The following is a 24,167-nucleotide window of genomic DNA, read 5'->3' as shown; positions in this document are numbered from 1 at the left end:
AATAAATCATTTTTATGTCCAGTGTGGGGGCTTGCAGCTAGGCTCAACAACAAGGTAGTTTTTAGTACTTATTATAAAAATCACTTATTATTATAAAAAGGCAGGTTTTAGTTCATATTATTAATGACTATTCTTGACATTAACTCCTTTTCCCTAACCTACAATTTATTGTTACATGGCAGGAATGAAACCCACACACAGAATTTGTCTCTGGATAGCTATTTTCAAGAAAATGAATTGACAAACAAACATATGACAAATATATGAAAACCAATGCTGGACTCCAGGCTAACACTGTTTTCAATGTGTTTTAAAATACAAATGTAATGTTTTGAAATTTGACCTCAGGGACAATTTTGTGTCTTTGGACCAGATAACTTGTTTGGGTGCTGCCTCCATAGACTCTGCTTGAGCTAAAAGACTCTGGCTTTCTTTGATTAGCCCTCATGATATGGGTTAATTAGGAGGATTTAAATGAACCATTGGATCATGCTACAACACTCTAATGCCAATGGCATTTTTAGTAAGTTCACACTGATTCTACATGTTCTTGCTCTGGCAATATTAAATTGTTTCCAGGTCTCTAAAGGAAACCGGAAAATTTTGTGGTCTTCTCTGACACTTGGATAATCTCAAATGTTAAGATTCTTAAACAACAGCATTAGTGGTTTAAACAAAAGAGCTATACTGAAACCCAGCTTGAAATCTAAACCTAACAGTACAATTTGAGTTCATGCTTATGAACTGCACGCACCAAAACACTGTTTTACTCTTTCCAATAGACTCACGGAGGCAGCTGAAATGATGTGTAGAAATGTATGTGAGAATGGTTTGGACTCTAGGATTTGTGCACTTTTAATATTGATAAAGGCCAACATTCACAGTTGGTTTTTTTTTTTCAAACGTTTTTGGCAAAATATCTCCTTATTTGATGATCTTTCTGTTAGTTCTTAATAGTGCTTTATCTGTCGTAATTATGAAAAGATTTATGGCGGAATTGATACACTGATTTTAATACCTTTAGGCTTTCAGCTTTATTTTTTCCCTGTTATCTCTGCAAATGCCCTTGTTAAAACGCTCCAACCGCTGCTTTGCAACTTTTTAATGCTACATATATTGATGAATCACAGCACCGCGGTGCTCCCTTCAACAACGGCACACTAGGGGGACTATTTCTCTGCAGTGGAAGAGCACCAGTGCTAACAACTACCACAGCGGTCTCCTGACAGAAGCCGGCAGTTAAATAATCTGTAAAAACCAAAATAATAATAATATTTATTTGGAGATTTTTTTCTGGCATAGTGGAAGAGACAGCGAGCACCAGTAGCAGAGATGTTGGATGAGTTCGGTCTTTCCCTTTTAATTGAATAGCGGTTGGGATTGCCCTGCGTATCATTCGCCTTTTGTTTCGTTTTGTTTTGGGTATTTATCTGCGCGCAGACTGACCAGCAAGCCCAGCCCCGAGAGGCGCACCGCCGGGGCCTCAGCCAGGAGGGGAAGGAAGGGTGAGGGAAGGCACCGCCGTACACTCCCGGCTGCCAGCGGCGGTGCCGGCTCAGGGCGATCCCCGCCGCCGCCTCCCGGCAGCCGGACCCGAGGCGGCGCTCGCCTCGCCCGCGGGAGGTGGGGCCGCCGCCGGCGGGGCCAGCTCTGGGGCCGCCCCGCTACCGCCCCGGCACCGGCGCCTGCGGCTGTTCCCGAGGGAAGCGCAGGCGGGGCCAGCCTCGCAGCCCACCAACACCCTGCTTAATAATACCGCAGATCAGTAAGGCGCCAGCAGCCGAAAGTTTACTCTTATTTAGTAGTTTTTTGGTAGGGAACAGTGCTGTGGAGCGGAGGGACTCGGGGCGAGGGGTGTGCGCTGGCGGTTCCAGAGGAAATTTAAAATCTTTTCGACCTTCCACCCTAACGAGTCCATCCCGCCGCCTCAGGCCGCCTCTCATGGCACCCTCTGCTTCAGGGGAGCCCCGTCACCCCGCGGCCCGGGGTCTGGCTCGGGAAGGACGAAGGACGGCCCGCAGCTGGCATTACGCCTTTCCACTCTCACACCTTAACTTTGTAACTCTTTTAAATGGTAGGGCAGTTTCCGATCGCTAGCAGGAGTTTACTTTTGCCGAGTTGTTTTTAATGCAGTTTTTATAGGGTTTTGGGGTTGGTTTTGGTGCCCCCCCCCCCCCCCCATCTGCAGAGAACGATTTTGCGGTGGGTTTCAAAGAATCACTATTTCAGCCGCGATTTTAGTATCGGTTATTCAAACTGCCACCCTCTTCCCAGCCCCGTCACTCGGAACCGAACAAAAACCGACCCGCCGGCTGTGTGCAGGACGATGGATAGGGGTCGGTCCTTCTCCCCCTTTCTCTTCCGCCGGCACACAGCGGCCCGTCCCCTCTTCTCCTCAACCCTCCCCGCCCCGCGCCCCCCTGACGGCCGCGCCGCCGCAGTCCCTGCCGCCCGCCGACTACAGCTCCCAGGATCCCTCAGGGAGGTTCCGTCCCTTCCCTCCCCTTCCCTCCCCTTCCCTCCCTTCTCCCTCCCGGCCCTTGTTGTTTGAAAAGGCTCCGGCGGAGTTTCGGAGGGAGCCGCCGCGCCGCGGCAGCTCTGCTCGGGGCGGCGCGGGGCGGGCGCTGAGGGAGGGAGGGGAGGTGCTGCGGGGAAAAGTGGGCTGAGGGACAGGGGGGAGGACACGACGCCGCGAATACCAGGGTAAACCCCTCCCACGGTCGCCGGGAGGGAAAGAACCCGGCCCCGGCGTGCGACCCAGCCGCGGCCACCCCCCCCGCCCCGCCGCTCCTCCCGGAGGTGAAGGCGAAAGAGGCAGGAGCGCTGGCCGATCCCCTCTTCCCGGCGCAGAGGGAGAAGGGATAAAGGGAAGGGAAAGGAGAGAGCCCAGGGAGCCGCGGCGGCCGGCGCTGAACTCGGCCCAGCGGCGGGGCGAGTGGAGGGGAGGCGAAGCCCCCCGCGGACCTTCCCCGGCGGGAGGGTCCCGGCTGCGCGGGGGGCGGTGCCACGGACGCGGGGCGGTGGCTGGATCCTGCCCTGGGACGCCGGACCCGAAGTTGCGGCGGGGCGGCGGCCGCCCCTGTCGTCTTCTGATGTTCGTGTGACTCGGCGGCGGCAACGAGAAGAAGGAGGAGGAGGACGGGGGAAACCTCCCGCCTCAGCCCTGCTCGCCGCTCCGGCTCGTTGTTGTGCGTGAGAGACAGACACACCACACCGCTCCCCCGTCCCTCCCCTTCCCTCGCCCCGCAGCCCCGGGAGGCCGGAGCGGGCGCGGTGCTGCCGCCGCGTCTCGGGGCTCCCTCGGCCCGGCCCGGCCCGGCCCGGGCGCCGCTGCTGCCGCTTGAGGAGAAGGAGGACGAGGACTGCCCCGTCGGGCAGGCGGCCCAGCCATGAGCGGCGGGGAGGTGGTCTGCTCGGGCTGGCTCCGAAAGTCCCCACCGGAGAAGAAGTTGAAACGCTATGTGAGTGCCCTCTCCCACTCGCGGTCCGCGCTTCCCCCCTCTCCTCCCCGCTTCCCCCGGCGGGGCTCCCCGCTCGCCTCCCGATCCCGCCCGGCCCGGCCCGGCCTCCCCGCGCGGTCCCTCACGGCCGGGCCCGGCGGCGGCGCCGCGGACGAGCCGCCCTCCCGGCCGCCTCCCCTGTTGGCCGGGACTGCTGCTCGCGGCGTCCCGCGGAGCTTCCCGGCCCTTTATTTCACTTTTGTTCCCCATTATTTTCTTTTCCTTCCCCCCTCCCTTTCTCTTTTTTTTCTCCCCTCAGAAAAGGGGCGCCGAGCGGTCAGATGTTTCTGCCCTGCTTTTATCGCCTTTCCGAGGGAGTCGCGAGAGGGAGGGGGGCGGAGTTTTTCCGTCTTCCCTTTGGATCCGGGCTCGGTATATATGTATTTTTAAATGTAAACACTTGCCGTCCGGGTGCTGGTGCCCTATGGAAGGGGAGGGCTCGGTGCGGCGGGCCCAAAGGCGCTGCTGGCGGGAGACCGGCCGGAGCTGTCGGCCCGGAGCCGGGGATGCCCCGGGAGTCCTCCTCGCTGAGACTCGGGGGCTCTGCCCTTGGGACTGCAGCCCTCCGCATTGGGGGAAAGAGCGGGGGGTGGAGGAAAGAGTTGCGGGAGAAGTGCCTTTTTGTTACTTGAAGTTCAGCCTACTGTTGCTCCGAAGTAAATATGTTGGCAGAGGCTGTAGCGGAGCTGACACTGAGTTCGCAGGAAAATGGAGCGCGTTTGCTGAGAGGGCAGATTTCGTGACAGGGCAGCGGCGGTGCTGGTGTGCGCCGGGGCTCCCGGTGCTGGAGGAGACGCTGTCAAGTCACGTAGGAGGAATGGGTGATGCCAAGAGTCATCTCCGCGGAGCCCTTTCCCATGGGCACCCGGCTTCCTTCATGGCATCTGTATCATTGGTACAAAATGCTGGGCCTTCTGTTTGTTTTTTTTCTTTTTCTTTAACCTTTATTTAGCCGGTTAGGAGGTATTTAATTAGAAAGTTGCAGTTACCAGTATATTTTTTTTTTTAAAGTAGCTAAACCTTCAGATTAGTTTTAGAACCTGTGAATGTGACTCTTAATGTGACCCTATTACTTTCATCTGTTCACAATTAACAGCCGCTTCTCAAAGAACTGTTCCTGTTATGGACAGTGTTTTAAATGCCAGGAAATTGGTTAAATTATACTTTTTTTTTTTTAATTAAAAGATAACATTTGGGATAGCCCATTCTCTGGTTCCTAATGGCAAAAATCCTGTTTGTGCAAAGGACACAGGATCAGACTTGCAAAGAAGATGTCCTGATGGGTCATGATCATGGCAGGGCTGTGCTTGGACACAGACTCTTTTTTTGGCCTATCCTCTATTCGCAGGATGCCTCTTTACCAGTGTGTAGGAATTAAGAGCAGTATTAATGTTTTTAAAGTTTGAATAAATTTCTCTCTCAGACTCTAAATCATGTACAGTTACGCTGTCTGTTAATGGACTGAGCTGTAAGCAAGAGTTTGCCCTCCGAAACTGATACCATAAATCAGTCCCTTAAATATGCTCACTTTTTTCCACATAACTGCCCCTTCCAGTGTATTTATAGCTCCACTTCCATACTGTAATAACATCAGAACCTTTGAGGGGAAAACCGTGACTACAGCGTTGGTCATGGTTCCCTGTCCTTAAGAAGTAATTCCCTAATTTTCACTTGAAAGGGGTACCTGCTTTTTGGGGAGGCAGAGTATTGTAGCGATAGTATGGCGAGTTTATAGGAGCATGACTTGCTTTAATGTCTTCATGCGTGTAGACCATAAAGCAGTAAGTTTAAATCTTGCACGTTGTTTCAGACTGTTTTCTGCTTGTATAAAAGAAAGATGCCATTTAAAGTAAGACCTAAGGTAAAGTTCATCCTGCTTGTCAGTGGTGCCTCGACAGTTGTAGGCTGAAGGTTCACGCTCGCTTCAAAGACCTAGAAGTGACCTTGACATCACGATCGCCGTCTTCAAGCAAACAAAAAGTTGACGTACTTAAGACGATGAACTTTAACTGAGTGCACTGATTGAAATGTTGGCTTATGCTCTCTGTAATTCTATGCTTAGGCGAAGGCACAGAAGAGCTGTGTTTTTTAAAGCTGTATTTTATACTGGTGATATTTCAAGAGGCTGCAGCACCAGACGAAAAGATGGGAAAGTGATTTCAGTAGGAAACTGCTTTTCTGCAGTGCATACTTTTCACATATATATATGGAAAATTGTAACTTCACGCTCTATTAGTTTTTGCATGCAAGTGTTGGGGCAAACCCAGGTTACCATCTGGGAAGGGAGATAAAAAGTCTGAAATTGCAGTTAAATATGGTTTCAGTTCTTAGGAGGGGTGAAAAGGAGCACTTTGAAGCTAGTACATAGACATATGTTTCACAGGGACTTCAGTTTTTAGTTTGAAACAGTTGGACATGGTATTAAAGCTAACTTGCAATCATTTTGAGGCTAAAAAAAGAAGGAAAAAAACCCCAACCAGCTATGTCCTGCAGGTGGAAAAATCTGATTTCCTTGAATATGCATCTTAATGCCTTGGGTGTCTCTTCACCCCCTTAAAAGGAGCCCTATTTTCAGGTCTGGTTCATATGTTTCTGGTACAGAAGTAACTTTCTGATAACCACTGGCACCTGCTGTTCATTCCCTGGAGCTGGTATTCAAAACAGTTTGTGCGCTGGAATAGACTGGTGGTCTCTGGGGAAAACACAAGAAACATTAGGTGTATGCTGGGCATTCAAGAGGAAGATGTAGAGTTAGTAAAGAAGGGAGCTGGGGCTAAATCCTGCTCAGGTCTCTGCAGCCTATGCTGTGGTTGCACAAGTACATGAAAGAACATGTTTGTGCACAGGGGATGGAGCACTGCTAAACGTAGCAGCTTCTGCTACCCTCTGTGTTAATTTCTTTCCTCACTTCTTCTGTTGCCTTCAACTTTGAAACGTTTATGTCCACCTTAACCTACTGTACTTTTTCTTCTCTGGTCCCTCTTACTTTTAAAGATGTAACTGGAACCCCCCCTTCTCCCTATCTGTCCTTTAAAAAGTGATAGTAAACCTTGGCTTCGTGGTTTTCTGCTACGTTGCAGTTCTGCTGTGCACGTGCCAGTTAAAATAGCTGATTCTTTGTGGTAGCAGCATAGAGGATTTTTTTACTGCCATTATGCTAAGAAACCACCAGATATTTAAACACAGCTGTCCTTAGTAAAGCAAGGGAGAAAGGCTTGAGGGAATGGGATAAGTCTAAATTCTCTCCTAGAGAATTAAACTACTAAACTACTTCACTTTCATCTGGGGGGTGGCTAGGGCTCAGTGTGACAACTGGATGTGCTTAAAATCAGGATTTTAACATTGAGGGTTGGTTTATGGAACTAGTTTGTAGAAAGTCTGCTGATTTACTACAGTAATTCTTAGTATTTTAACATGTCCCACTTAGAGTGAAATACATTTTATTTGATAAAAGGTAAAAGTTCATTAAAAACATCTCTCAAACTATATAGGGAAAGGAGTTTTGGGTAAGTTGGTTCGGCTTTTTCCTGTGTCTGATAGGCTTCCCTGTACTTCTGAGAGGTTCATAAGATGATTTTGAAAGTAAATTAGGAAACCTTCTTTTGGATGTAATTACTGTGAAAAATCCTATGGTTATTTGACATTCCTATTGATTATGCATTTAAAAACCAGAGGGTTTAAAAAGGAGAAATAGGCTTGATCTTCCCAGGACATAAGGAACACTGATATAAATTCAGTCAAGGCTGCATATAGCATTCTCTTACTTATTTTAAAGTTCTCAGTTGTAGACAGTGACTAAAAAAGTGACAGACTATTAAGCTAGTTTGATATTTGAACTATACGTTCAGATATATAGGTAAAGAAGTAGCAGAAATGGAATATTTTACTGTGGTTTTGTTTGGCAGTTGCTCTTTGGCACTAATCACATACGTGCCTCTTTTGTCTTGAGTAATACTTGAACGTGCTAAGATATGTAATGGTGTTAAGAAATGTTTTATTCAGCAGAATAGCTGTAATCAGGTAGAAGCTGTAGTGCCTGACAAAAACCTTTTTTTCTGGAAGGCACCTGTTTGCATTAAAGCTTTTTCTTTCTTTCTTTCTTTCTTTTTTTTTTTTTATTTTTGCATCAGCCTAGTGAGCAAATTTAAGAAGCCGGTTGGTTTGCAGAAAGAAAACAAAACAAGATGAGCTTGTTCGACATCATTCAGTGTTGTCCCTGTAGAGCTGGGTCAAGTTAACTCAATACAGATGAGTGGTAATGAAGTGGCATTATGTGACATCCGAATATTCTGAACTTGATAAGAATCAAGCTGTGCTCCTCCAGGAGTTGTTGAAGACCTTGAAGGAATTAGTGTTTGTGCAGAAATCTTTTCTTCTGGAAGGAAGTTTGTCCTTTCCTTTCTGCTATGCATTGTCCAGGAACTAGTATTTTGACTTTGGGTATTTTTAAACGTGGGTTAGTAAACCCTAAACCATGAATTCAAAAGCATGACTAAACATACTGGTTTTGTTGATTATAGAAGGAAGTTGTGTTGTTTTTTGTGGCTACTGAAGATGCTGAAATGATCTTGGGTTATGATTTTTGGGGTATAACTACTTCCTAAGCTTGCTGTTTGGGTGTAATGCTCACTTGAGGAGCATGGGACTCATCCTACAAGTATTTAGCATCTTTGACAGGACATTAGCAGCTGATGTTGACTTTGCTGCCAAAGCTACAGCACTATCATTGTACACCTATGGTGTATGCTCTGAATCAACCACCAGTGGATGGTTTCAGAGGGTAAAAGCAGATGACAATATATAAAACTGGTTAGAAAGTCTAATATACATGTAGTAAGATAAGTATCCACTAAGACTTATTCTAAGTTTCATGTAGTATACCACACTGATGTACACTGTTACTTTAAATGTTTATGAGCTTGGATGATCAGACAGTACCTGAACTGCTTGAATGCTTTTGTTCTTGGTGTAGATAGGAAAGTCGGAGTCTCAAGTGAGAGAAATCGTCCCGTTCCTCTTGAAGTATGGATGACTACTGGGCATATGAAATAAGCCAGGTATTCTAAAGATGTTTCTTGGTGTGAACAATGCTTCTGAACAGCTGTTAAATATTAAACCTTTATTTGGGACCATAATAACTGAGAGATGAGGAAATAGTCAAATTCTGACTTTGTGATCTGGAAGATCATTCTCAGTTGGATGTATAGCAGCTTGTGGGTACCCTTTCACTCTGCTTCTGTCTTTTGGTAGGTGTGTTAATAAGATTTGGTACAGCTAATTGCAGGGGATTACAAGTCAAGAAGAACTAACGAGGAGCAGAGGTAGGAAAACAGATTAATGTCTCCCACTTTCTTGATGCTGCATAGTGGCTTCTACATTTATGCACAGTCTTGCAGCATAGAACATTCAGTATAAGCAACATATGTACTAATCAGAGGAAATAATGAAATACCATGAATTTAACTTCCAATTATACGCAGATGACCTTGTTTTGCATGCCTCTTAGTCACAAGCCTGAAGCAGCTGTGTGAAATGTGAATTGGATATATTGAGAAATGAATGTTTTTATTGGACAGTTTAACTTAAAATAATAATTTTTTAAAAAATTATAGGCCTTGACTGTCAAGATGAGCATCAATTCTGGAGGCCTTTGGCTGACCACATCACTCTTAAAGACGAATGAAAATGGAAGGGTTATCTCCCATCTGTTTTGGTATGCAACAGTCCCTTATTTAGAGAAAGGAAAGTGACAGACATAAAACTCTCTCTCATTAAACTTTTAAAATCTTCGAATGATGGTTTGGACACTTCAGAGGCATGGATTTTTTTTGGTTTGTTTGTTTTGTTTCTTTTGACAAGACTTCCAGATTATTAGAATCAAATGTAGTTTTTAGAGAAATTAAAACACATTTATTTCCCATTCAATTTGGCTCATGGCTTTGACAGAAGTCTTGGCAAAGAGTGAAAGGAACACCAGTGATTCAAAACATGGTAATTTTAAGGGAGAGAGTGATTTTTATATATTGTGGATGGCTCTGGCTTGGGTATTTCATACTACTTTAGTCTCGCTCTTACCTTTTTCTAGTCTAAAAATGGATGTCACCAGCTTATACTGGGTGAAATATTTTCTTAAATCAAGAAGGGGAGTACTACTGATGAGGTGTGAGTTTTGTTTTGATGTAGAGCAATTAAACATAAAGCAAAGTTTCACCTCCTTATTCTTTTTCATCGTAACTTCTTTTGTAGTGTTGCAGTGAGGGACTTACTGAGACTTTTTCAAACTGACCTTAAAATTTTCTGTGCTCCAATGACTAATCATTTTATTGCCAATAGAAGCAATTTCAACTGTTGCAATTTAATTGCAGTGTTTCAGTCACAGCAACAGACCTTATGTCATGCAAATTACTTGAGCAAGGCATGCAGAAAGGGATAATCTTGTCAAGGCAGGTTATGTGTTGTGTACAGGTGAATATTGTTAATACAGTGTAATTTGATGCTGTTATGGGGACTCTAATGTGACTTCAGCTCCTCATACATACAAACAAGTATTTCTAAGGCACTACTACACTTTTTTGGGGGGATATCCAGGGTGTCTGCCATCTCTAGACCAAAAATGAAGTACTGCTTGTTTTCAATTCCCCCTGCATCAGTCCTTGATTAGGCTGTTGCAGTTCCTCTTTTGTGAATTCTCTGGCTTGTTTGCTTTGGGAAAAGTGTTCATAGTTGTACAATTAGTGTTAGCTTTGTAAATATCTCTCAGTGCAATATGCTGGATGTATTTTGCAGCTTTAAAAAACAAAAAAAGCCAAACAAAAACCCAGACAACTAAACCCAACAAACCTGGCTTCCAATAAAAGGTTGCATAGTCTGGGTTTTGTGCTTGCATTTGGTCTTGCTGTTGACAAAAGTTTCATTTCTCATTATTAACTTTTGGGGCTCTTCGGAACATGCCACATCACTTTTAGTTGTAAAAAGTAATCTTCTGTTATGTAGTATCTGACTCTCTCCTTAGCAGTATCCAGTAGGGAAATGTTTATGAGGTGACTTTCTGTGAGATGAAAGATTAACTGTTGAACTTTATAACCTGTTTTGCTTTATTTTGTTTTGTTTTAACCGAGGAGAGGGAAGATATTTAATTGCATTTTATGCACCAAAATTACAGCTTTAGGATTAAACTCTATGAGGTTACTGTGACACATTTTTCTTCCTTCTTTTTTTTCCCAATAAATAGTAGTTATTTAGGGTAAATGACAGCATGATGGATGTCTCTCTTGGAACTGGTGGTATAACAACATGTAATTAAAAAAAAGCAGTTACGTCTATTGGCTTGTGTATTATTATACATAATATATTCATAATAATATATTCATAACAATATATTCATAACAATACAAATATTTTTGTGTAAAAACACGCCATGAAAAAGAGGTGATCCTTCTTTTAGGAGACTGTATCAAGCCAGTACACCAGCTTGTCTGAATATTGTATACTGTATACTGGCTTCTGGACAGCTGAGTTCAGGCCCCACATCAAGAGCTGAATTAAATGAAAAGGTTTTGCTCATTCTTATTTTGTAAAACAATTTACTGGTGAAGTGATTAAAAAAAAAAAAAATATATATATATATGCTTTTTCAGGAGCTGTAGTTGTTCTTTTCTCTAAAAATTTCTAGGAAGCCAAAAGAAAGCTTTACCTTCTCTGCTTTTAAAAAGGAGGTAATTTTTGGTTTTTCCCACACATTGGCTAGCTCAGATGGGGAATCTTGATGTGGGGCTATGTGCAGACAAGGCCTGTGCTGTACCTGGTGGCTGAGGATGGCGGCCAGGTATTGGGATGACCTTGCCTAGCAGAAGAAAAACAGCTTTGTCCCTTAGCCTATTTCCCACACAAAGTTTTCCAGTCAGCTATCTGGTCACATGTGGGTTCTCCTGCTGCTTTGTGAGTGAAAACAACGCCAGATAAACCCTTCATGGCAGTGGAGATAGTGGCTGTCACATACTAAATCTGCTTCCCCACCCACTTTCCAGCACAGCCAGCCTTGGGGCAGGGTGATGGCAGATCTGCTGCCTGCCTTTCCTCGGGGGTAAGCCTGTCTCCACCCCAGGAGGAATGTGATGGGTTTCAGTGGTGCAGGCCAGCACGTTCCTCCCTCTGGGGTTACGGCTGCTGCCAGGCTTTTCAGTATTTCTGTCTCAAAAGAAAGGGGGGAGGGGGGGAAGGAAAACCAACACAAAAATAGAAAGACTTTAGTTTACTTTTCTATGTTGTCTGGGGCTTGGGGTTTAAAAACAAAATAAACCTTCTGTAGGTGTTTATTGCTGACAGTAGGAGTTCACAGGGTTAGATTTGGGGTATGAAATAAGAATACAGGAAGCTATTCAAACACAGTTAATACCCCTGCCTTCAAATAGACCTTTGATGCAATCAACACAGAAGAATTACAGTCCATTTGGGAGAGTTATTAAGAGGGTAAATGCACACATGATATCAGATGAAAAAATGGATTTTAAGTTTCAAAATGGAGTGATACCATTTTATAAAAAAAGAAGCAATTCTGAAAATAATGTGTCAGTTTGTCATTTTCCCTTTGTATGAAGAATAACTGCACTGAGTCACGTAATGTGCTAGACAAATGCTCCCATTCACACTTAATGCATGTTTCTTTTACAGTTTTCTGACATTTATGTTTCCATGTGGATTCTTAAGCAGGATCAGATGTAGCAGTGAAGCTGCGCCTGGTTTTGGGATGGTGCAGGAGAGGACTGATTCTTCAGAAGGACTGCTTTTTGAAACTTTCGGTGTAGAGCATGTGAGCAATCATTAATCTTGATGAGCTCCGAAATGCATATACAGAACCTAGCAAACATTCATGCTTTTCTTTTTTTCTCTCTCTCTAAAATATATGTTGAAATGCTGACAGCAAGTCTGCCCCTTCCCAGCACACACTGGAAATAAGGAGCATATTAGAGAAGAGATGGTAGGGCTAATTTATCTGATGCTCCTAGTGGTCATTGTAAGGATTGGTATTGTGTTCTTTTTATCAGGAAAGCAAGAGAGAAAATGTCAAAGTAATGCATGGGCTTGAGGTGAATAAGCAGTTTGTCCTTGCATAGTTTTATTTATTTAAAAAAAAAAAAAAAGGGAGCATGGAAGAGAGGAGGGTATGGGGTGCAGTTTGAAACAGAAGAGGCTGGAGTTTCCCGGGACAGATGAGCCAGTGGAGCATTCTGCCATGTGGTGTCCATGTCAGGAATGCAGGAGATTCCACGGGGCTTGGAGAGAATCTCCCAGCTGTAAGTCAGAGTGCTTGGAGGACTGGGATGTGATAAGAGGAGACTTCTAAAATGTCGTATTGTAACTGGTTCCTTTTTTTTACGTATGTGATCTAGTTTCTTCCTAGTTCTGCTGATGTGCTGGAAGTGTCAGAGGTAGGCTATGGGCGTGATCCCATCTGGCAGTTCTGATTTCCTAGGAAATAGTGATCTATGTGAACTTGATTTGAGATTTAAAGGCAAAAACTGACAAAAACTTATCTCTTTGGAATGTATCACTTGTTATATAATTCCATGATTTCTTGTGGTGCTCTTCATTAAAGAAATGCTACTTTCTTTCAATTATGGGTTATACTGGGTGATGTTCTCATGATGGCATTAGATGAACTTTTTGTTTACAAAATCCTTTCCTGTTGCTAAGGGAGATGACTTTAAGAAGCACAAGAGTAGGTATAAGGTATAACACTAAGCGTATGTTCCTGAATCTTACATGTTCTAATGCATTCCCATTTACTGTTTCTACAGAATTATTGCTGAAATTATTTGTATCATGCTATGTGGATAAATTTTGCAGTCTAATGACTTGTTACTCAGTGTGAAATAGTGCCCTTAAAGCTCACAGCTGAGGTCATGTCACGCTCTTAGTTATGACCTATCTAACACAGTTGTCTGTGTGCACAAATGAAGTTAAATTGTATAAGCTTGTCAGCTCTATGAAAAAATAACTTAAGTTACTCTTCACTACTGAAGGTCTGTTGGCAGGCAGAACACACACACACTCTGGAGTCAGTCATTACTAAGATAAAGCCTGTTTTCTGCTCTGGAGTTTTGGGGAGGGAAAGGGAGAAATGGGGTAGGGGGAGGATATAATATGAAGAGTCGCGTTGAAGTGACACATTAGTATAAATTGGGAAACTTAACCCTGATTTTATTCCAGGGTAATTTTGTCCCAGGACAAGTAAGTACAGAGTTTTCTGCTATGGTGTGTGCTTCAGTGCTAAATAATTCACACTCCTTTGCATTTTTCCTTGACCTGACAGCTCTGTTTAATCTGTGAATCTCTGCAGCTTCAGGAAAGAAAAAAAAACAACAAACCAACAAACCAACCAGCCAGAATTGTCTGATTTGTAAAGAAAGTGACAGGGAGATCTTTACTTATTGTATAAGGGAGGCACCATCATCATTACATAAATTTGATAGTGTTCTTCTGGTGACATTTTCTTATGGTGTGGCCGTAACTGGCTGCAACTCAGATCTTGTTTGCTGTTTTAGCCTTGGAATGGGCATGTTAATTATGCAGACTATTACTGCAATTTAAGAAACTTAAAACTTTTGCTGGATATGTGCTGCTGCGAGTCGATCTAGCAAACTGTGGAGGGGAGGTGCAAAGTTGTAAGCAACACTGCTGAAATGCTCGATTGCTTCCAACAACTGCTGGGAAGGCAGTGCTATTCCCATCGGGGTGCTTCTCCTGCTTTCTGCTTACGGGAAGAGGTTTTCCTATCAATCTCTGCAACTAGCATCCGACAGAGCTGAAGTATGTTCCTGCCTTCCTTAGCTGGCTGCAAAATGAGCCTTATTTCTGTTAGTGTTTCAGTCCTTCTGGTAGCTGTTGTTTAAAGGCAGGGCGGATGGAGTGCTTCTCTCCAAAGTATCTGCTTAAAGAAAATAAGGAATAAGGAAGGCTGTGATCTGTCCTTTCCAACTGGAGACTGAGCTGGACAGATGTTTCTTACTTGGTGCTAAAGAGGAAAGTCCCTGGCTGGGGGCTCTAGGATGAGGGTTAAAAGGTGAAGAAGTCGTATGGGGCCCTCCTGCTGCAATGATCGCTTTAGCCCTGCACAAGTGAGAGAGAAGATCCAAAACTTCTGTGTCTCATGTCCTTTCCTCCTCCTCCTTCATCTCATTGCAACTATTTTGTGTTTATTTTCCTACTTTTAAATTGCATAATTTAGTCTTTCCTGTCACTTCCTGATGTCTGAATCATAGGTAGCTCTTCCTGCCTGCAGTAAACAAACATTTTACTCCTGGCACCTTTCCAAACATTGAAATTTTATTTATGAAGGTGGTGTTGTGGGGGGGTGTCCCTCTGGCAGCGTGCTTGGGAAGCTAGTTCACTTGTGTACCGGTTGGATAAGCTGCTTACTGCACGCCTCTGTGGCCAACTGATTTCCTTGTCTTTCCAATCTTCTAAACTGATGCAGCTGTTCGGCTGATCAGAACAAGCAGGTGAATGGTAGTGGATGGTAAAAACAGAGTATAAATAGTGGGTTACGAGCTTTGAAAGTTGGTAACAGGAGCAGCTAGGTTGCCTCAAGTCTTCCTGCTGTTGGTGTTGCTTCTTCTCTCCCTCATACCTTGCATGTATGGTAGTGCTGAGATACACAGTGTCTGCCATTTAACCAGTCACTTGTGATAAGCATCGTCTGGCCTAACATTAGGGCTTTGCTTATTTTTTGGATTCTTCCACTGCAGGGCAGGAAGATAACGCAGGGCGCTTTGGGACACGTGGTCTGCCTCCATCAGCCTGCTGGACCTCTTAGGCCATATTTATAAAAGCTGCAAAATGAGTCTGTCACCCTCAGTTTTTCTATTATTACACTTATTTCTAAGCTTGGATAATCCTTCATGTTATTTTTTAATTGACTGTGACTCCAGAATGATGCATGGAAGACACAGCTAACACCCACGGGGACTCTCCATCTTTCCCAGAGCCTTCTCTTTCTACTGGTTTCTGTCCTTTATGGGGAAAACTTGTCTTGAATCATAATAGATCAGTCTCAGAAGGTGCTGAACACTACACTGCAACTACATGTGGAACTATTAAATGGACTTGGTAAGTGGAGGCAGCAGAGGAAAGATCCAGTCCTTGTTTTGGCAATTTTGCTTTTGTACGTTCCCATCAATCTGTGTATCCTTGGTTCCCTCAGTTCCGCTACTAATATGGGAACAATATGAGAATAAATCAAATATATTTAGGAGAGACTAGATGAGGTAAAAGCAGCCTGAATGTTTTACTGACTTCTTCATTGTCCTTCCTTGTAAGAGAGCACCTTCTTTTCAACAGTTGCAACTTACCTTGATTTTTAACTGTGTTGTATATAGCATGGGAAGCATATTCTCCCTACAGATGATTTAAAAAATAGTAACTTAGCACGTTGTGCTGGTAGAACTAAGCAACAGGGTGTTGCTTTAGCCTAGTTTAATACCAATTTCAGAAAAGGCAGTTGAAGCAAAAGAACCCTGCTGTTACATGCCATAGGAATGTCTCGTGTTCCAGTTTCTTCTGGCTGAGGTTGCATATGCATGGGGGCATGGGGTTTTCCCTTGTGCTATTTGGTCTCATCTGGTCAGTAAAGGAAAGGATGGAGTTCCTCAGAAAGGTAAGTTTGAGAAATTCTGGACCTGGTTTCTCATCTTAGAAGTTGTATATGGGTTGGATACCTTTTCTGTTGTCATTGTCTACTTAAGTTATTCGCCTGTGTGTAATGAAAGAATTTACATTTCTTTCCACAACAGTGGGAGGAGTTACTGGTTCCTGTGGTTGGGTTTGAAATGAGTTTTCTGTATTTGGAGTATGAAAGTAATTTTCTTGGGTGTGCAGTTTGGATAATGAACAATGCTAGGGAATTGGGAAGAAAGAAGTGTGATAGAAGACTGTATCCTATTTATAATATATTCTAGTCTAAAATGGTCTTCATAACATTATACCATGTAGGAACTGAATATGGAGACAACTATATGAAATAATATTATCCATTTGCTTCATCCATTTTGGAATTCTTGAAACTAAATAGTACATACTCAAATGCCATATTAAATAAAATAGAAAATACTTTTGTGTCCTTTGTACACTGGGTGGTGAAAGTTTTGCTGAATCAGAAGCAAAAATGTAAGGGTTGGGTCCTGTAATTATAGTGTTACAGGACCTGTCTACTATTGCCTTTTAATTTAAGCTTGTAATATAAAATATTTTGGTTAGAATGAAGATAACACTGACCAAAGTATAATGAAACCCAAATTTTCAATCGTTTGCATTACTTCAAGTTGTCTTGTAATGTTCCACGGTACTATTTTATCAGTTCCAGTCAATAAATATCTCACTGGTGTGCAAATCTTTTCATTTGGACATGAGGTTATTAAATTATACTCTTACATTGAATTTCCAAGATTGCATTATTGTCATTCGTTTAAGGAGATGACAATGTCTTCTCAAAGGATGTTGGGCTTCTTGTTTCTTTAAGAAGACATAAGTTGTACTAAAGTCAAATCTGGTGGAGGGTATGATATTTATTTTTTTTTTTAATTTTTTTTTTAGCAAATAGTTAAGCAGTGCTTCTCTGAGTTGCTTGTGAAATTCCAGTAAGTCTCAATTTAAAATGCAAATATTTCTCTAAGCAATTGAATTACACAGCCTTAAGTTGCTATAAAACACCTTTCTAATGTTAGGGGAAAAAAACCGTGCTAAGCTTTATACCAGAACTTGTTACTCTGCGAGCAGGCATAAGCCAAGAAAATCATAGAGACTGTAGAAGAAATGTGCTTTCCCACGAAATAAAATCCAGGGATGTAGCCACTGTAATTGTGCAATAAATTATCATAAATGTGATGTCATAGTCTCTGCAACTTTCTGAAGGGGTAGTCTGATTTTGAAATCGACCAAGTAGTGAATAACAAGCCTCTGAATTGGCCCAGACAACAGCAGACACATCTGCATCATTTGGGGAAAGCAGTCATCTCCTTGGAGAGTTAAACTATTTCAAAATAGAAGTTGTTGACTCAATGTGTTAATCTCAGCTTTTTATAAAGAAGTGCAGAGTCCCACACTCATATATTTTTTATTTTTTTTTTTTCTTTTTTTTTGACAACTTCCTAAACTACCAGCTACATAAGTAAAAAGAGATTGATTGGAAGAAAATTTATTGAGGGCAATAAATGTAGTTCCTCTGAACTGCAGTTATTCCCCAGTAGCATTCAGACAACTTCTTATTTTCTGTGGAAAAAGGTCCCCAGATGCAGACGTGATTGCAGGATTGTAGCTTTTGATTTACTAGGATAATTTCACCCAGGTTTGCCCAAGGGTGTATCGTGAAGATGAGGCACAACCCAACCAATCTTTAAGGTTTCAGTAGCATTATTCAGAAACTTTGTTTCAGGTAATCATTGTATGTGATGACAAGGATGAATCGCTTGAACCTTAGCTCTGTTAGTCACGTATTGTCATAATGTAAAAAGACAACGTAAGAGAGTCCTCGAAGTTTGTTACAGTTCTGGATTAAAAACCTAAGTATTGTTAATTAAATGATATGAAAGAGCATGTTGAACTTCCATTGAGTGTGGTAAAACTTACCTCAGTACCCAAATAAGTATATATACATTGTGCTTTATTATATTTAGAATACTTCTCAGCTTTTAACATAACCTCTCAGTCTGTCTATAGTAATTAAAACAATTGAAACATCTTAGGAATTGGTGATGTGCCAACAAAAGATCTCTCTTTGCCTTCCTAGTAGGAAAATCTTCACAGCCATCCCTATATCCTTCAGGCAGAAACCTGGGTAAATAAATAAACCTTGCAGTATGCCCAGGAGGTCATCTGTAAAGGGGAGGTGGGAGCAAAATTCAGAACCAAAAGCCTTCCCAGAAAGCTATCTACTGGTACCTCTCCATGTTTGGGAAGCCTTGGCTTCTGCCTGGCTCAGTCTTTTCTTATTACTTTTACACATGTCTGCAGAGGCCTAAAAGTGACTTTTTCTAAGCTGATTCTTATGTCAATAGTTTGTTCAGTCTTTGTATTTTTTTCCCCTTTCATCTTTATTCACTTCAGAAACGATCAATAACTCCTTGCTTGAGCTCTTGTATTTAGCCTTGTGACACTATACCTTACTACTCTGGTAACTTGATTCATGTCTCTACTAAAAGGTAGTAATGTTGTTTGTTTGAGGTTTTTTAATCCCTTTTACCCTCCCTCCCCTCCCCTTTTTTTTTTTTTTTCATTTTCCTTTTAGTCTCATTTTCTCTGCAGCTTCTGTGTTAGCTTGTATCTCATCATCTTTGCTCTTTTTTTGCCATTGACCTGTCCATGGATGACTTCCCGTGCTCATTTTATGTAAGCTTTACATTAATAGCATATGCTTCAGTCTCTGTGTTCCTAAATGCTTCTTCTCTGACTTGTCTTCTGTATGCTGCTATCATTAATGTTTTGCCTCTAAATGAAGTTTATTGCTGGCTTCTCGGAAGTTGCCTTTGCAGTTCACATTCTCTGTTCCTTTAAAATATAACAACATTTTCCAAACAATTCAGTCTCTTGATCACTAGAGTTGCCTATTCCAGGAACATGTGGATGACATGGCCCATGTTCACCATTGGGTGGGCATGTAGACTTTCTACAGACAGAAACAACTATAGATGGTGTCACATTTTGCTTTGTTTTTCAGACTTGCAAACCATATTGCTTATCTCTAAATGGAACAACTGTTTGCTTCATAAATTCATGAAATTCAGACTACTTGAAGTTGTATTTAAAGCCTTTCATAACTGCAGTGTATCTCTATAGAGACTTGTATCTCATTATTTTTCCTGTCTACTCGAACAGATTTATCTCTTTGGTTTTATACGCTGTGCTAAGTTTGGGGTGAACCAATCAAACTGTTTTCTGAACTATTAGAACTTGAGTATTTTTTCATTTGGTTCCTAGTTAAGGCTAATTTTTTCTATTATGTGTACAAAGGATTTGTAAGGTTATTCTGTTCACTCACATATTTCTGTGGAATGCTCATATATCTAGAAGGGTAAGGTTTGGGTTTGGATGGAGGATTGAATAGCATTGAATATACGTGTTAACCTGGGCATGTTATTGTTTTATATGTTATTATTTGTCAAGTTTAGAAATGACAATTATCATTCCCTCCTCTTCCCCAACCCCAGTAAAAAACCCCCATGCTAAATAAACATACACACTTATAGAGCAAAAAAGCCAACAAAACTTTTTCCTATTTTTCTTCTGTCTTCAATCTTTCTGAGAGATTGTCCATTACCAAGGGAAAGAACTGTGGACCATGTTTTCAGGAGAGTTTAATGTTTCAGGAGAGTATGCTGAAAAATGGTCCCATCTCTCTGTCTCTGCTTGGAAAGCGTGTAGCAGAATTTAAACGCAATTGCTCTTTTTCAGTCTAATCAGGGTAGAAGGAGAGATTCTTTTTTAGCTATGATTTTGCCTATATGGATATCCACTAAGGGCCAAATGGGTTGAATTTGTGCATAGAAACAATTGACAGAATACAGGCTGAAGAGCATGGGAATTATCTGTGCTCTTTTAGGAGTGCTGCCAAGATAAGCTGCTGTCTTCTGTATCAGCTGTAAAGTTTCTTTGTGGTCATCCTTCAGTAAAGCCCCAAATAGCATACATGATTCAAATTCCATGGAGACATAAAAGCAAACACAAATATGAAAGTTGACCCCTGAAAGAATGCAATGTTAGCCATAAAGCCAAATTTTCTTTCATTTGATGATCTCACTACTGTAATAATAAATTTTTTATATTTTTTTTTTAAGAAAGGAAACAACAGACCACTCCCTTCCTCCCCCCCCCAAAAAAAAAACAACCCCAAAAAACCCCAGCCAAACCCCAAAACCCTGAAGCCAGCAGAATTCAGCACATACATTGCCTCATCTGAACAAGGTAAAAAGCTTTGGAGTCTTTGAGGGCTTCTTGCATCAATCTTGTCTTCCCTGGACTGAGCCTGTGTTGAGCGCTGTTCTCCCAACCTGTGTCAGGCAAGTCTGAAGGGATTTGGAGCTGCCAGATAGTTTTACAGTCGTGATATGATCACTGGGGTTTCTGCTTTTCGTTTTCATGGGTCTTTAAAATGGTGGCTCTAAAAATGATGTGTAACAAAATGGAATTAATTACTGTGCACAGGAGGGAATCTCTGTATCCCAAATACCACAATGTAATCTAAGTCTCTTGACATCCAAGAAGTAGTTGTATGAGCCACCTCTCCAGGGTCTTGCACGTACCGACATAGTTCAAGGTACCAGTGGCTGCTACTGATCGAGTTAAGACCGATCAGCCTGTATGTTTGAGTTTTGCAATGGATGTGCTTGGGTAAGATAGAGCTGTCTGCATATAGATGTGCAAGTAATCTGGAAGTGGTCCAGAGCTGTTTGTGCTCTCTTGCAATTGTCCTGCTGCATCTCTCCATGCAAAGTATTCCTGGAACAGGGTTGATGGAAAAGGTGATGACTCGTTATTTTCTGATCTTGCTAACCTGCAGTGTTCTTAATGGGAATAACTGGAAATGAAGAGGCTACTCAGTCGTAATGAGGTTTAACTAATGTAACCAATGTTTCAACTTGTTCTACTGCATGTTTGCTCTAAGGCTTGTTTACGTATTGTATAAGCCAAACTCGCCTGTCTTGTTAGGTGAGTGTGGTTTAAGTCTGCAGAGCTAAGTGAACGTACTGAAATATCTTACATAGCATTAACAAAATATGCCCCTGTGGTATGACACATTAATGGCATACGAAATCTGTGCTTTTGGGACACGCCTTGTAATGGTGATATCACTTTTTTGCACATTGTGGGAAATCAGACGTACTCAAAAAATATCGTAATCATCCTTATGTATTTAAAAAATAAATCAAAGGCAGAGGGAAGTTTAAGGAATGTAAATGGAAGTTGAAAATTTTCTTATCGATGGTCTTTGGGCTTGTTCTGAAATGACTTTAAAATGTTTGTATTGATGGACAGCTTGCATGAAGCAAGGTGATTTTTTTCTTTTTTAAACCCACCATCCCACAGCACCCCCCACTCCAGGCTCACTGCCTTCTTGGTCTTTTGGTGAGCTTTTGGAGTTCATCATGGGAATATTTTTGGTGTTTGGTATAGTATAGCTACTGTGCACAGCTTCTTTCACTGAGAAGATGTAGTGAGAAAAGAATGTAATAGTCATTCAGTGTAACACTTACAATGCTAAGGGAAACTGTTCCAGTTACAGTTTTTTTTCTTTTCCCCTTGGACTAAGCTTAATGAGTTAATACTAAGCAAAACTTAGTAACGAATTTTTCAAGTCAGCCAGATAATTAGAGCTACTGTAAGTTGATCCATATTCTGTTAAACAGCAAACATGAAATAAGTCTGGGTTTGAACCAAGTTCTGCAGTTAATATTTTTTTTTTTTTTTTTTTTTTTTTGCCAGTTTTGTTCATGAGAACTGCTTCAGCTATAAAACCTGGTCTGTTGAAAGAGTTTTGGGTTTGGGGTTTTTTTTATGCTTACAGTTGCTTTTCATTGTCCATTTTGAACATTACCATGTAACATCTGTATGTCTCTAAGAATCTGATGAATTGAAATATGTCATTATAACCTGTTGATTTAATGACCTTTGTAGAAAACTGTTTTGATAAAATAGAAATATTTAACTCTTAACTTCTGTCCCAGTAAAAAAACCTAGATATTTTAACATGAAAACAATAATAAAATTTCCTTGTAAGACTAAAAATACAGCTCCACTGAAATAAAATATTTCTAGATTATTTTTTTCCTCCTGCTCTTCCCATTCTCCCAAAAGGTTGGAAGGAAATAAAGCTTCATAGTCTTGGGGTTTCCTGATTTATTTTTTTTTCCTATTTTGATAGCTTTCCTAATATGCATGTCATGGTTTCCTTAGGCTACATTGTCCAGAGTTTTTCAGAGTAACTTAAAGCAGAGGTAGTAAACATATACTTGTATATAGCTTAGCTTGTGGCTTGTATCTCAATTTTTCTGTGTGGTAATCTGACCTGCTTAATCTGTGTTAATGAAAGAAGGTTTGTGCAAAACACTGGCTTTTATAACAGGAGAGGCCATGACCCATAGTGACTTTTATCTGGAAATAGTGGCTAGAAGGGAAGACGTTCCCTTGTATGAAACTTCCTAGTAGCTTTGGTTTTATTTATTTTTTTCTTTGTTATTTCCATTTTTCAATCCAATTGTTTGGAGTGTCATGTAAGAAACCAGTCTTCAGAGTACACTGATGTTAGCCCACTGTGTGGGTACCATAGTGATGAAAATTGGGCTTTCTCCTGGGATCCAGAGGTGATGGTGGAGCCAACAAAGAGCTTGGAGCACTGTGAAGATACTAGACTTCACACTGTGACATTTCTGTGTGTCTTGCGTGGAGAAGGCTACAGGCAGAAGGTCAGCCTTGAAGAAAGGAGATTGTGAGTGGTAAACTTTTCCCAGGAGTAGAATAGATTTGTTTAGCAAACTGGGCGTCGCAGAGGAATTCCTTCTTGCTCTTATTGCCTTAAATTGAGAAGACGTGGAGAAGAATTGAATAATGTAAGCTGAATGCACTATGGGTGATGGGATGGCCTTGTGTATTTACATTTGACTTATTATAGTATAGTCATTCTTATTCGTCTTCTAAAATTAGCAAAGCACAGCACAATTATAATACTTTCAAGCTTCAGGATAAGCTTTGCATTTCATTAGTTCATTGGTTCTTATTTATGCTACGTCAGTTCAGGAAGAGAAGAAAAATGTTAAACTGGAATAACTTGTTTTGAAAGTTCAGTACAAGTGTGTGCTTTCTTCATCTCTAATTTTGAATCTCCCACCTCTTCTCTTAATGCGACAGTCTGTTTGCCTCATCCTCTATGCTAAGTTGTAGGCTTCAGCATGAAGCAGCATCAAAGCAGTTTATTTGCCTTCAAATACATGTATGTATTTGATTAGAAGTTTTCAGTCGACACCCCACTAAATCCTCCTTTTTTTTTTTCCTCCTCCCCCACGCAAATATTTGTAGGGCAAGGTTTACTGGTAAAAATAGTAACAAGTTAGAGGCACCTTGCTTTTTAGGTTTGTTGTTACACTTTTCACTCGAAACTGGTGTTTGTGCATCTCTGAGGCATGGTGGTAGTGTTCACTCAAAGGGACGATGCCAGGCCAGCAGTCGCGGCCTTCAGTGATGCAGGTTTCTAACTATTTTGGGGGAAATTTGGTTGGTAATCAGAGGGCAGGTTTTCTTCTCCCTAAACCCTGTCCAGTGTAGGGCTGAAGGCTGCTCTCTGTTCCTCCTTCCTTCCCCAGCTAAGGCCTCAGTGAAGCCTTGTCTTATCCTGGATATCACCTTCTGAGGAGACCACCGCACAGCTACCAAGTGCAGCCAACTGTCCCGAGCCCCCAGGTGTGCCTGCTTTGGGCTGGCACTGCTGCTTTGCTTCTGTGCTTTGTTGAGTCTGTCCCACCTGGGCTGGATTTGCCCTTCCCTGATGGGAATGGCAGGCATGGGAGATGCCCATGTTCCTATGGGAAGGCAGGCTGTTTATCTTCCTTGAACACCACTTTAAAGGTAGCTGGTGAGGAATGCACGCTCTATAAAGATCACACTCTTGTAGTATTTTAATGGATA

The 24,167-nt window shown here is 42.0% G+C and overlaps 1 protein-coding gene across 7 annotated transcripts in view; it reads left to right on the top strand.

The window, feature by feature from the left end:
- The first annotated feature begins 2,727 nt into the window (after nucleotides 1-2,727).
- GAB1 (GRB2 associated binding protein 1) overlaps nucleotides 2,728-24,167 on the top strand; it is a 104,604-nt gene continuing 83,164 nt past the window's right edge. For 2 of the 7 annotated variants that reach the window (XM_030492265.1, XM_030492266.1), the window contains exon 1: nucleotides 2,731-3,461. In XM_030492265.1, the coding sequence (XP_030348125.1) occupies nucleotides 3,390-3,461 (72 nt within the window). In that variant the 5' untranslated portion in view covers nucleotides 2,731-3,389. Of the gene's footprint in view, nucleotides 3,462-24,167 lie in introns of all 7 variants that reach the window. The other 5 variants (XR_003992276.1, XM_030492260.1, XM_030492267.1 and 2 more) reach the window with 4 other exon arrangements.

The sequence above is a fragment of the Strigops habroptila genome, chromosome 7, assembly GCF_004027225.2.
Source record: "Strigops habroptila isolate Jane chromosome 7, bStrHab1.2.pri, whole genome shotgun sequence".
Taxonomy (NCBI): Eukaryota; Metazoa; Chordata; class Aves; order Psittaciformes; family Psittacidae; genus Strigops; species Strigops habroptila.
The sequence above is the reverse complement of the archived record's forward strand: the minus strand, read 5'-3'. Positions and strand labels throughout refer to the sequence as shown.